At 44.7% G+C, this 13,312-nt stretch overlaps 1 protein-coding gene across 8 annotated transcripts in view; it reads right to left on the bottom strand.

Moving 5' to 3' along the window:
- The window catches only part of cacna1bb (calcium channel, voltage-dependent, N type, alpha 1B subunit, b), a 128,065-nt gene that overhangs the window by 16,586 nt on the left and 98,167 nt on the right, over window positions 1-13,312 (bottom strand). For 5 of the 8 annotated variants that reach the window (XM_078088209.1, XM_078088203.1, XM_078088205.1 and 2 more), the window contains 10 exons: window positions 10,997-11,198; window positions 10,372-10,536; window positions 9,569-9,679; window positions 8,363-8,446; window positions 6,222-6,338; window positions 5,441-5,506; window positions 4,043-4,134; window positions 3,797-3,947; window positions 3,393-3,520; window positions 1,022-1,118 (listed from right to left, as the gene is read on the bottom strand). In XM_078088209.1, coding sequence (XP_077944335.1) covers window positions 1,022-1,118; window positions 3,393-3,520; window positions 3,797-3,947; window positions 4,043-4,134; window positions 5,441-5,506; window positions 6,222-6,338; window positions 8,363-8,446; window positions 9,569-9,679; window positions 10,372-10,536; window positions 10,997-11,198 — 1,213 coding nt within the window. Of the gene's footprint in view, window positions 1-1,021; window positions 1,119-2,230; window positions 2,328-3,392; window positions 3,521-3,796; window positions 3,948-4,042; window positions 4,135-5,440; window positions 5,507-6,221; window positions 6,339-8,362; window positions 8,447-9,568; window positions 9,680-10,371; window positions 10,537-10,996; window positions 11,199-13,312 lie in introns of all 8 variants that reach the window. The other 3 variants (XM_078088204.1, XM_078088207.1, XM_078088210.1) reach the window with 1 other exon arrangement.

Raw genomic sequence — 13,312 nt, 5'->3', positions numbered from 1 at the left:
ATGAGTATAAATACATATCATCTTTGGCGGTGCCTTCATTTAAGTCAGCACGGCACCTGATGCGAAAATGCTGAAATGTTTTCTGGAATTCTGAAAATATCTCACAGAAATCCCTCAATAATTCCTGATAATCATCTGAATCCAGGTGAGATACCAAACTAAATATTTTGTTCCTTTGCCAAATCCATCTGTTTCACTGAAACTGGTCAGTCTGTTATAATGCATTTTTGCCTATTGGAGTGCTATCTGACTTTATACATCTACGTCAACATTCACGCTCATTTTAACTCGGCCTCTGTGAGCCCTGTTAGCCACTCAAACAACTTCAGTAGAATTTTTTTTAATTGTCTGTACAAAACAAAATGCCAGATATCCAGCGGGATGAGTCTTGAAAGATACAGCAATTTATTTTTCTCATGTCAGGCAGAAATCGCCTGTATGAGCACACAGCAGCCTGGCACAGTCGGAGGGAACTTTTGGCCACACTGTAGACATCCACGAGGTCACAAAAAACTATTTGAGATGCAACCTGGTGCTTGATAACAAAAGGATTCCACTTGAGATTGGCGTGCAAGCAGAGTAAGGTCCACTTCTGACATAATAAATGTGCTCAGTCGCTACAAACACCTGAATTAAAATATCTTGCTCTTTAGCTGCTACATGTCCCACTCTCCCCTCCAGATAGTCGCCACCTTTGTCTGTCCGTCCCTTGATGCTGGCCAGCTGGAGTCCAGAACATTTAATAGCTCGCGAGCTAAAAGCGGCTAACTCAAAAGGCTAAATATTACGTGTTTGCCCTTTGGTAGATGGAATGTATAAACAAATCCTTGCAGTGCCCCCCCCCCCCACACACACACACACAGAGCTTCACAGATGAATAGAAAGAGCAACACGACAGCAGGCCAGAAGATACCGACCGCGACACACTGACAGAGACCTGAAGATGTTTGACAGGTGGAAGCAGGGAAACCAGCAGTGAAGAGGGAGGGGGCGGAGGAGAGGGGGGGGGTTGTGCTTCTACCTTATAGGCGACTCGAGGAGGACATTTCTTCCCCAAACCTAGCGGGGGGGACATGTCACGAAGCATCTCGTACATGTCGCGGTGAGTCATGCGGCCGCTTCCCGGGGGAAAGATGGTAGAAGGCCATGTGGGGAGGAATGAAGAGTCCCCGGGAGATGGAGTGTTGGGTTTAAAAGGGCCACATGGAAAAAAAAAATCCAAAAGAGACAATGGGAGGGGAGGGGAAGAGGAAAACACAGAAATCCTTGTTATTTAGATTTCCAGGATATCATGATTCGGAATGCCATCCAGGTTGGATCAAAGGATTCAGGAATGGATTCCAGGAGGAGGAGGAGGAAGGGAGGAAGGGAGGATGATCCAGAAGTACCTCTGTGCAGAGATGCTGGATGCATGGTGAAAATAGGCATTTGGGAACAAGAGTGCATTTCATGATAAAAACTGAAAATCTTTTTAGTATCAAACATTCCCCTCTGAAAGCTCTGAGAAGTTTGTACAAAGAACTCCAATGGCAACCGTGTTGTAACTATTCCAAAAACCTTTCCATCAGATTACAAAAGTACAAACACGTTGCAGCAGAGATGCACAGCTATTTCAACAGCTGACATTCTGTTTTTTCCCACAATCCTCGGGACCAGCTGATGTTGCACGATGGGACATCAGTTGAGACCAGCAGTTCAAAAGACACATGGAGATAGTGAACATACGGATGGAGAGGTGGAATATGCTGCAGGAGTTTCGATTTTCGGACTTCCATTATCAGTCTGACCATGATCGCCGTTTCGAAAGAACCGCTACAAACCTTTCAGAGCTACTTTTCAAGGTCACCATCTCAGGGTCTCATGATTTCAGTGGTATTCCTTTTTAAGATGCCCTCTGTTTCTGCATGCTAGGAGACGCTAGCAGTATCCAGCGGTAAGTGGAAACAAAGCACACAATGCTCTCTTAACATCCCGCGCTTCTATCACAACCCGTGTTTAGAAGCAGGGAAACACCTTAGACGTGGCATTTGATGCCTTTTCGCTTGAGCCTGACTCGCGGCATTGTTTCCTGCGTTTGCCTTCGTTACCTGCCAGCTGGTTAGTGGAGAATTTGTATGTGTGTGTGGTCGGGTCATTCTGGGCCACCGGGGGGAATGAGAACAGACGATCACAGTCCGAAAACACCACAGTCCATTTGAAGAAAATAAAAGGACTGTATGGGAGTGCCAACCTTATACGCCACCCTGTTGGGGCACTTCTTGCCCAGGCCCAAGGGAGGCGAGATAAAACGCAACAATTTGTACATATCCTGATAGCAAATCCTCCCGCTGCAAAAGATAAGACATGTTTAGATCACAGGTGCAATACAGGGATAACTTTTGTTAGCGGTTATTAACACATGGGGAATAACTGCAGAAGCAGGGGCATTAACAACAGTTGTTAGTTTCTGACTAAAATGTTATTGGTGTCTATTTTGACGTTTGACTGTTTTCTACATATGAAAGTGAAAGAAACGTTATTTTACTTTTCATGACATTCATTTAATCATCACAAAAGAACTAGAAATATTTTGTTTTTGAGTGAGGAATAGCATGTAAAAGGGATATGAACAATGAGCGTGTGTTTACTTTCTACTATTTCTTCATGCAGCAGAAAACAACAATGTAGTGATCTGCAAGGGACAGCAAATTGTCAAAACAGTTTGCCCCTTTTACAGAGATATTTAAAACAAGTATGAAAAATACAAGACGAGCCCTTAATAAACTCGCTGCTTAAACGTGACATAAAAACGAGTTAAAGCAGTTGAAGATCATCTACTGCAGACAAATCTCTATTACAAATATGCTCATTTATTTTTGAAGGAATACATAATAATTCCTCCCCCGTAATTGTAATTGTAATTTCACATCTCACACCTCTCCTGGAGTCCTGACTCGCCTCGGTTAAAACTAAACCAGCCTTACATAACCTGAGACGGATTTCCCCGCACCTGCCTCTGGTATTGTGCTTCAGTCACGGTAAATGGCGTCCGTGTGAGGGGCAGAGAGGGCGCTGACATCTACCCGTATTCTCGCCGTTGGAGGGATAGAAATACCGCAGTGATTGACGGAGAGTCGAATCCTGGCGGCTTAACGGCAAAGAGGGCTGAGTGGACGCCGAGCGGAACGCTGGATTTACATGCATCACTCCGGCCGAGGGGGGTTTTGTCGCCGGCCTCGGCCACATTAATGTCGCTCACCCGCCGCCGCTAAAGCAGAATTTCTCTGTGACGTGTCCTCCTGGTGGAACTATTGGCTTATGGTTCCCCACTACACAGCCCTCCTCTATGACGCAGACACTAGCTGACATCGGCGGGGTGGCTGTGCGGGTCAGAGGTCAGCTGAAGCACTTACCAGGCTGCAGGGTCGTACTCGGCCCACACACGGATGAATTCGTCAAGGTGATGCGGTCCCAGGATGGAGGCGTCTCTCGTCAGATACTCAAAGTTGTCCATAATGACGGCGACGAAGAGGTTCAACATCTAGATAATGTGTCAAATAAATGAATGGTAAATACAGGCAAGTCCCAAATAAAGTCCTTTTCCTCTTCCCAAAATAACAATTGCAATTTTAACAATGACAATGATCTAATTAAAGGATCATCTCGGTGATGTACAGTATTTAGCCCAAAATGACCATTTGCAATATAATTGTTACTTGAAGTTATTGGATCGAAGTTTTACAAACTTCCAACTAGCAGTGGATCTTTCCCTCAATGACAACCCCCAGTATGGCCTCCTGTTTTCCTTTACACTGACCAGGAAGGAGCAGAGGAAGATGAACGAGACAAAGTAGAAGTAAGCAAAGTCACTCCCGCACTCCTTCCCCACGGTTCCCGAGTGAACATCACACGGCCGGTTGCTGAGACACGCTAACATGATCTCATGCCACGCCTCGCCTGTCGCACTCCTGAAACAAACACACGGACGTGAGTGATCAGTTCCCCCCCCCCCCCTCGATTATTGGTTGAACCGACGTTTCCAAGAAAGCGGAGTAGGGATTACCTGAAGAGAAGAGTCAAGGCTTGGAAAAACGTCTGGAAGTTGTTGTGGAGATTTATTGCCGTCTCCTCATTCAGGTCGATGTTTCCAAACACCTGAGGCGGCGGGAGAGAACATGGTGCTGATTGAATGTGAAACCCGAAATGATTGCTCTACTCCACCGTTGTAATGGACTGTTGCACAGAGACAGAGCCAAGCAACGCCCATGACACTTATCCTCCCTGAGCGCTGAACCCAGCAGTCCAGCAATTTAAACAGTGTGACGATAAAGACAGTTTGAGTGGAAGGGACACCCTCACCCCTTGTTTTACAAGGAAACAACCCTATTTCTGACTATATTTGTTTATATCCATAGTCGGTGGTTTCACAAGATGTTTTTCATTCATCTTTATTGTCACTTATTCTTGTCTATTCTTTGTTATCATGTCAGTAAACCCTCACTGATTTGTAGTGCAGAGAGACTGAGAGTGGAAAACAGCCACATCTTGTGATTTCCCAATAAATGTGCTGTAGTAAACAACCCGGAGGTGTCTTTTTAAATATGTATTTGCCCCTCGGCATGTCCTTCCTGCTGGCCCGTAAACGCTGGCTGCCAAGCCCTAGAGAACAGCAGCCGGACGGATGCAGCATCTTGACCCTGCACGTCAACAGCAGCTGACATCAACACACACACACGCGCACAATATGATAATAATCTCGGCAAGAGAAGAATAACAAGTAAGTAATACTTGTTGTGTTGATCAGTATTTCAGAGATGTGTAGTCCTCCTGCATTTGTCTTGAGAGGAGAGATGGACTCATATTATACCTGAACAATAAGTCCTTGTTCTGAAACAACATAATTGGTAATCTGCCAATAACTCCCACATTTATGATCGTTCTATTTGATGTTGTGCAACGGTAAAAGTCCAAAAACCTAAAAGAAACTAAGGTTTCTTGAGTTTAGAAAATGTTTTTTGGGGTTAAAAGGAGTTTGTAACGCACGTCACTTGGCCTAATATCTGATGTATGTGTTATGGTTCCATGCAAATTAAGTTTAAAATGCAAAGTTATGACTTCTGGTACACTGCGCACAGAATACGAGTCCCAGTGAACGTCCGGTACTTTTTGTACTGACCCCATTCAGCCCAACCTCCTTTGTCTTTATAGCTCAATGTGTCAATTGGACAGAGCGAGGCTAGCCATTTCCCAGGGCTTAAAATATTAACGCTAAGCAATTAACAATCTGTCATATTCTGGCCAACGGATGTACTTATTCTTATAATAAGAAAATATTAGATTTAGAATAGGAAAAACACCTGTGGAGGCTCTCGTGGTTGTGTAGCGACTATCCAGGAGGCATCCACCACTGAATCATTACAGTCTGACTTCCTTTTCTCCAGCTGGCACTGTCACGACTCACCTGCATTCCGATGATGGCGTAGATGAAGAACAGCATGGCAATGAGCAGGCAGACATACGGCAGGGCCTGAAAGCAACGCAAATAACAGCCTAAATACTTCAAAGCACAAACAGACACAACCTACAACCTCTTTCTCCTCCTCACACAAACTTTGAACCCCCCGTCAGTCTCTGCGCGCGCGCACACACACACACACACACACACACACACACACACACATAAATGTGATTCACCACAGGGGACGAGCACCCTTGTAAGATTTTACAGTCTTATTTTAAAAGCCGAGCAGTCAACCTGAGCTAAGGGGTCGATTCTTTTAACCGGCTATTTACATCGCAGTGAAGAGGAGAGGAACATTTGTTGTAATTAAATAGCCACCTTCTAACACTCTGCAGCTACTGTCCATTTTCATCGGGCTTAAAAGCTCTCACCACTGACATTAAACCTGCTGTGAATTCCCACGGCTGCGGCCCAGTGCTCCGCATTTAACTCAACCTGTCCCAAGGGATTTAGAGAGCAAACCGGCAACGGCTGCAAATCTGAACCTCTTTCTGCTGTGAGCTTTCTTTCACTCCCTATATTTTGTGTGTAAGAAGATATTCTTACTCTATACTCATCGATGAATCATCTAATTGACCAACCCGACCCCAAAATCTCTATTCAAACAATCCACTCGTGTCTTTTCCTGACGGAATTCCTGTCATCCCTGGATGCGCATCTTTTTCGTTTGGAAAAGCGCAACATAATTCCAGTCTACTTCCATACTGTGTCTGTGGCTCACCTTGAAGGACTGCACGAAGGTCCACAGCAGGATGCGGATGGTGTAGCCCTGCCGCAGCAGCTTGATGAGACGAGCCGCTCTGAACAGTCGCAGGAAGCTCAGGTTGATCATCTTGTCCTGTGAGAGAATAATCAGAGACTGTGTGAGGTTCCACAATGAGTGAAGGATCGAAGGATTTAAACGTTACTATGCACGACGTCCTTTTACAGACAAACTTCTAAGAAATGAAACACACCCTTGCTCAAGAGCTTTCCTGGTACAGCTCTATTTGGTCTGGTGTGACCAAGTGTTGCTGTGGAGGGATTAATGGCTGATGACCACTGTACCGTTGTTGCTACAGTGGCCGCTGAAGGGACACGGCTTCCTTTAACGGAGCAGTCTGTTGCTTGTTGTAAAGGCCTCTTTGTGGAGCCAGTGTTTGGTTTGTCCCGTCTGACGGTGGTGCAACATAGAGGATAGTTATGGACTTCACATTCCGTCTCAGACAGTAAATCCTCTAAATCCTAAACACTGGTCCTTTAAATATAGCTCATAATATTTTCTCATCACAAATTCAGAGATTATGCAAATTAACACGGTGGTAAAAAAGACACACTCAGATCTTTACATCCGACTCTCATCAGTTCCCTGAGGATCCAAACAGCGCTGACAACAAGGGCTCGTTCCCAATCAGGGCTTTTCATTCCCTCTCCCTAGATGTTTAATTCAAGTTAAAGGTTGAATTCTTGCGATGCAAAACATGCCAGCCTGAACCAGGTTGAAATTTAATAGCATCTTATATAAGGTTTGACAACCACAAAGTCATGCCAATGGAATCTATTTGCAATACAAACCAGCGGCTTTCAATGATTTGACAGAAACAACAACAACTGCCCGTCTTCTTGCAGGATTTCGATGCAAACCACAGAAACATTGCCGGCGTATTAAAATGACTCATACGGTGATTTTCTGTAGAGGTGTCAGGTCTCATGCAATGGAAATTGTGTTGCTGTTAAAGCACAACACAATTCTAACAACTTAATGGGTGTTTTTCTGTTACATCACGTCACACCAAGGGTTCAGTAAGCAGGCAATTTAAAGTAAGACTGTGGGAGAGAACAACACACACTGACGGGGGAATAGACAATATCAGCGGCCAACAAGAAAAGCCACTTACCGTCTAGAGGTGTCAGATGTGACAGAGGGAGCAGAGTGAGGGCACAGGCGCCAGGAGAGACAGCGCAGACGATGGGAACAGCGAAAGAGAAAGAATAATAAAAAACACAAAGGAAAGCAAAAGAGAGGAGGTAGAGAAGAGGAATAATGATCACATGAAAAGAAAGTCGCACAAAGCAGAGACTGACTTTGCAACACAGAAAGCAGCAGAACCCTGCGTCAGCCCTCAGTCTCATTTCTTTCCCATTGGCTGCGATTCAACAGAGGCAACAAAATGTTGCAAGCTGAAACAACAGCGTCGTTCCTCTGTTGCCCCCCCTGTGCTTCTTTAATGCACAGATTTCCATTTCCACCGTCGATTTTGCTGCTCTTATTTTTCAGGGGCCGTTTTCTTGGCTGAGGTTACAATCCGAGGACTTGAAGTCTGTGGGAGCATTGCAATGCATGCCTTATAAGTTTAATGAATTTGGAGCTCCAGTGGTTTGTTCAGATTGGTGGTGGCGGGGACGGCCTGTGGTGCAGGGGAGGGGGGGAGGATCTGTGGGAGTGCTTCGGGGGGAACAGTACCTGGGGAAAATAGCACAGCGGTAACCTGTAGCTAATTATAGCTCATTCCTTTACGTAGCAGCAGGCTGGAGCTCTGGTGGCCAGTGAGACACAGATAGGACAGAGTGGACATAGTGGACTGAACCGGGGGCGGCAGAAGAAAGCAGTCTGCTTGGGCTCAGACAATTTGTCATGGCCACTCTTCTATTCTAGACCAAATGAAAAATTAAGCCCAAATATTTGCGGTCAGACAGTTAAAAATAACAGTTCTTCGCAAACCCTAAACGACATTTCCTGCAAGACTAAACAATTGCATATGAACAACATTCTGACTCCTGACTAGACTAAATCTGTTTCCATCAAGAGAGAGAGCAGAAAGCAAAGCGTTTGGCCTAACGTGTCAAATGATTATTAAAACGGCACACACAGGAGGCGCTCACCTTAATCTCCGTGACCAAGATGTCTGTGATGCTTCCGAGCACAGTCACAAAGTCAAACACATTCCAGGCTGCTTTCAGGTAATTCTAAGCAACAGAAGGGGGGAGAGATTAGTCAACACATTCAAACAGCTTGTTTGTGCAAAAACATTGATCGTTATTTTCATAATATAGACAATAAGTCTGACACTGTGGGCCATCTCGTAGGCAAACCCCCTCACTGCCCCTTATGGTAGTTTATAAGCTCAGCTTTACTTAATTCCTGTATGCTGATAATGGATAATCATTACATTATTTCACACTTAAAATCAGAGATCGCCTTATTTTACAGTTTGGTAATGACTTGATACTCAACCAGAGTACATCAAAAAGGTCGGTCCTGAGGCCAGATGCACATTTACAGTCTCTGTATTCAGTTGAATTTACAGAAATGTGGATAGGTTAAAGGGCCCTGTGGTGTACACCAGATTATCAAAGATGAAAGAGAAACATTTTAAAAACAAAGAAACTACCCAGAAACACTACAGATCTCTCGGAATCCCCCATGGCACACAAATCAATTTGTGCATATACAACAAACAATCCCCGGCACGAGCTGACTGCTGAGCGGCTGCTCGTGGCCTGGTTCCCCTCAGACCGGTCGTTCATCCGGCTACCGGAGGGGGAGGCAGCCGGGTGTTTACACCGGCAAATGCGAGCTCATCCGTCTGGGCTTAACAGCTAAACAGGTGGAGGCAAGTGGTGTGTGAGAAAAGCTATTTAACAAATGGGCCTCGTAAAGGAAACAGAGTCAGAGATGAAATGGCTCGCTGCGAGCCAGACAGCCCCATGTCGGTGGGGGGGGGGGGGGGGGGGGATTTATTGTCCTCGCGCACTCTTCCATGCATGCCTTCCCTCACTCGTGAATTTGAGATTTGACACCTTTTATTTGGGTTTTCTCGTACCACACCTTTCATGTGCTTTTACACAGATCATCATCCAAACATCTTATTTGGCCAGTTCCTTCATTAGAACTTCCATGAGATCACAGATCTAATAATCCTCGCTTCAGCATTCAGAAAGACAACATGCAATTAACTGAGCACTGCGAGCACAGAGAGACGCACGAGTCTCCCTGAGAGAGATTTCCCCCTTGTGTGTAAACAGAACCAATGTAATAATGAATAATTGTGTAGTGTCTGCAGAGCAGAGCGCAGCATACGGTCTCACCAGTGGACCGAAGGCAATAATCTTAAGGATGCACTCCAGTGTGAAGAGGGCTGTGAAGACGATGTTCAGGTATTTCAGCATGGACTCGTAGAGGTCTGGAGCTCCGTAGAACTGAGGAGAGAAAACGTACAGTGAATCATTTTGAGAGAAGAACCACAGTGTGAATAAGCTTCATCCTTAATCTCCATTTAAATGACACTTGATCAGAAGTGTTTATTAAGCTGAAAACTGTAAAAAAGAAAGCAAACAAGAGGCTTTGTGTCTTGTCATTGAGATAAATGGCAGGTGGTGGAGGCTCTGACATGCGTCAGTAGCTGCTCATTGTTGCTTTACGGTCCCGGAGGGCTGCGCTGCATACGCACGTTCCATCCCAGGTTTCAGAACACAACGTCCCTTTTGCGCTGCGTCATATCCGCGTTCTGTTTAAAAATATTGATGTGAAAAACAACAGTTTGGAAAAAAATAATTTGATATTCTGAATTCCCCCCCCCCCCCTCAAATAGCTTTTCAGAATTGATGCAATTTGAAATAATTTTAGAAAACCAGTCCAAGACAGAAGCCCTTCCTTCTGAGAGCAGCGAGCACTGTAGGCAGAAGCATCGCCGTGGTGTGATGGTGGGGATGTTTGATTTTTCATGTCTCCTAGCCAGACCTGTGCTGTTGCAGCTCTGCCTTCAAGCTAAATTATTTAATGGTACAGATTCATGGAGACTGCAATCCCCTTGAATACTTCAACACTGCCCTGCATCGTATTGGATGCTACAGTCTCACTGAGCCGGGATTGGCGCTTTGCAATCACTGACCTTCATCATCAGCACCACGGTGTTGAGGGCGATTAAAGTCATGATGGCGTACTCAAATGGGGGCGACACCACAAACTTCCACATCCGGTACTGGAAGGACTGCTTGTTCTCCGGCATGTATCTCGTCAGCGGCCTGGCGTTGATGGCAAAGTCAATACAAGCCCTCTGTTTGATGAAGAGACAAAACAAAAACACATTGTGTGTAAATCCTCTCTGGAGCACCTTCAAAAGTAAAAAAGACAGTCAGCATGCCACGAGAGGATTTCCTAAGTGGTTTGTCTAATCAAAAGATTACAAATTGAGCCTTTCTCATCACTAGCCAATAAAGAGAGGAAAAGTGCCAGGATTTGCAAGTCTTTGTGGAGTGAATAAACCTTTCTGTTTTCTCTCTGTGTTGTTTGAGGGAATTGAAAGCCATGTTTTATTAAATTTGCCTGGAAGTGATGTTTTGAGGTGGATCAGCGTGTGCCATTATTTAAAACGCAGAAAATGTTCGCGGCAAAATGTGACGCTTGAGAGAAACATTTTCAGAAATCAGCGTCTCTACAGAAATAATCTGTGTTTGTTCCTGTTGCGTTTAGAGGACAGAGGTCGACGTGGTGTTTTCATAGTGCAGCTCGCCCACCTCATTTTTCTCCAGGCTGCACTCCGACATGGCCTTGTCTCCCTGCTCCTGGAAGGTGATGATGATCAAAGCCACAAATATGTTGACGAAGAAGAAGGGGAACACCACGAAGTAGACCACGTAGAAGATAGATGTCTCCATGCGGAAGCCCGGGCTGGGGCCCTTGTCCTCGTAAGTGGCGTCGACTGAGTGCTTCAGGACCCTGAAAAGAAGGAAAAAGATGAGGTGACTAAATATCTATATAACCATGAAAAGCCCACAGCAGGCAAAATAAAAGTCCAGAGGGATTTTATGAATTTACACTGTCAACTTTCAGTTGGGCTGCAACTAACAATTATTTTTAATTGTCATTAATAAGTCATTTTTGAATACATTTATGTGTGGACTATTAAACAGCATTAGTTTCAGATCTATATTCAGAGCGATCAACGCTCTGCTAAGCTTCTTGGTGGAGCTTTGAAAGATGCCAAATCCCTCAGATGACTTGTCTAAGGAGATCAGCCCACTACCTTCACCCCACTTTACTCTGTAACTGACAAAAATAAAGTGAGGAAAAAAGTGTAATCAAGAAACGCTTGATGAAATGAAACAATGCGTCTACGAATATTCAGGGAACCTCTCCCAAAATATCCAGCCCGGGCTGCCTGTGGAGCTCTCCTCAATCCTCACGCGGGCTATTTATAAAGATTGAGTGAGTCACAGCACAGTAAGGTCCCCTCTGCTCCTTTGACAGAAGGGCGGTGCAGTTGTCGGCCCAATGTCTCCTTCTTACTGGCTCACGCAATGCTACAAGTGTCTCCGGTGAGTTAATGAGGCTCCTGCTGTGAGATCAACGAGTGCTCTACGGTTCTCTGACGAACTTCTTGAGTCCCGTGTGCACACTTTGGTTTGCAATGCGTTTCTGGGGTAAACTTTTGAAAAGTGCATACATGAAGATGATGAGAAAAACACTCTAAGATTACCTTAGAAGGAAAATAAACCACAGGCCCTGTAGTGGACACAGAGGAGAGTAGAGGACGGGTAAAAATCCAGTGTCTAGTCTTGTTTTGTTGGAAAGCGGGGTTGTTAGCTAACCTTCACAACATGTTAACCATTTTAATCACAACACAGGAGCACGAGAATGTTCCGGAGGAATGGAGCATTAAGGAGGTCATTTGTTCAACTGCACTTCACTTCTTGCGAAGTTCGCTGCCAGTTGCACACTTGGCAAAAGTAAAATCAGTATGTTCAAGATCCGAGATGGTGGATTGATATTACATTCAGGTCTGTGAAAGGTACCGGCTTGATTTTTTATTTGCTTCCTTAAGGAAAAAACACTAGCAAGTCCTTGCATATAAATACTTAGACCATCTGCTATCCGGGAGAAACAACGTTGGACCTGCTCAAAGACGGCACCAGTCTGACAATTATATATTATCATCATGAATTGTTTATTGGGTGTTTTAGGAGCTCGAACATGTCAGCTCCACTCATCTTCACAGACAAGTCACTGTGCTTCATTTTGGTTGAAGTCCTTTTACTTGAGGGTACGCATTTGCACTATTTTAGGGTTAACTTTTTGTTAGTTCTTTTCGGTACTTTTTGGTCCTACAATTCTCAACAAATATCCCAAATCATAACCTTATTTAACTCCATCCTTAAAAACGTGCTGTCACTTTGTCACGTTTGGCTGTGTGATTTTGGATGACCATGACCAGAGTCTGTTTTACAATTCACATTTCATCGTCAGGTAAATACAAAGAATAAAATGAGCAAACATCCAAACGTCCTCGACAGAGATGAGGATGATGATAATAAATCTGTCAGTGACACTTTAGCTCAGGCGAGGAGAAAAGCAGACTGAAGACATTTATGCAATGGGCTTTGATTGCATCTTTAGACGCACAGTAATTACGCCTGGGAGAAATCCGACGGGGTTCCAGGTGTCACGAGTGCTTTACGGTGCAAGTCACTGAAAGAAGTTCTAACATGCAGAAGAATAAATGATTCAACGACACTTTAACTACAAGAATAAACACAACTAAAGTCATGTATTTGGGCCATCTTTAACGTTTAACCAAATTTAACCCTGATTTATGCATTTCATGTTTGGCTTAAAGGGACGGTGTCTAATATCTGGTTGCATCTAGTGGAGTGGTTGCAGATTGTAACCCTACTGAATGCCCCTTCAGCTCACTCCCCCCTTTCCATGAGGCGGTAATCCGAGCCAAGGACCGCAACGTGTTAGCAACACCATTCGCCTCGCTCACAGGCCGTCTTTAATAACATAATAACACTATTAAGGAGCCATAGAGGTCAGAAGAAGGCCAGCCATAA

This window comes from Gasterosteus aculeatus, chromosome 14 (assembly GCF_964276395.1).
Source record: "Gasterosteus aculeatus chromosome 14, fGasAcu3.hap1.1, whole genome shotgun sequence".
Classification (NCBI taxonomy): Eukaryota; Metazoa; Chordata; class Actinopteri; order Perciformes; family Gasterosteidae; genus Gasterosteus; species Gasterosteus aculeatus.
This window is presented reverse-complemented; position numbering and strand designations above follow the sequence as displayed.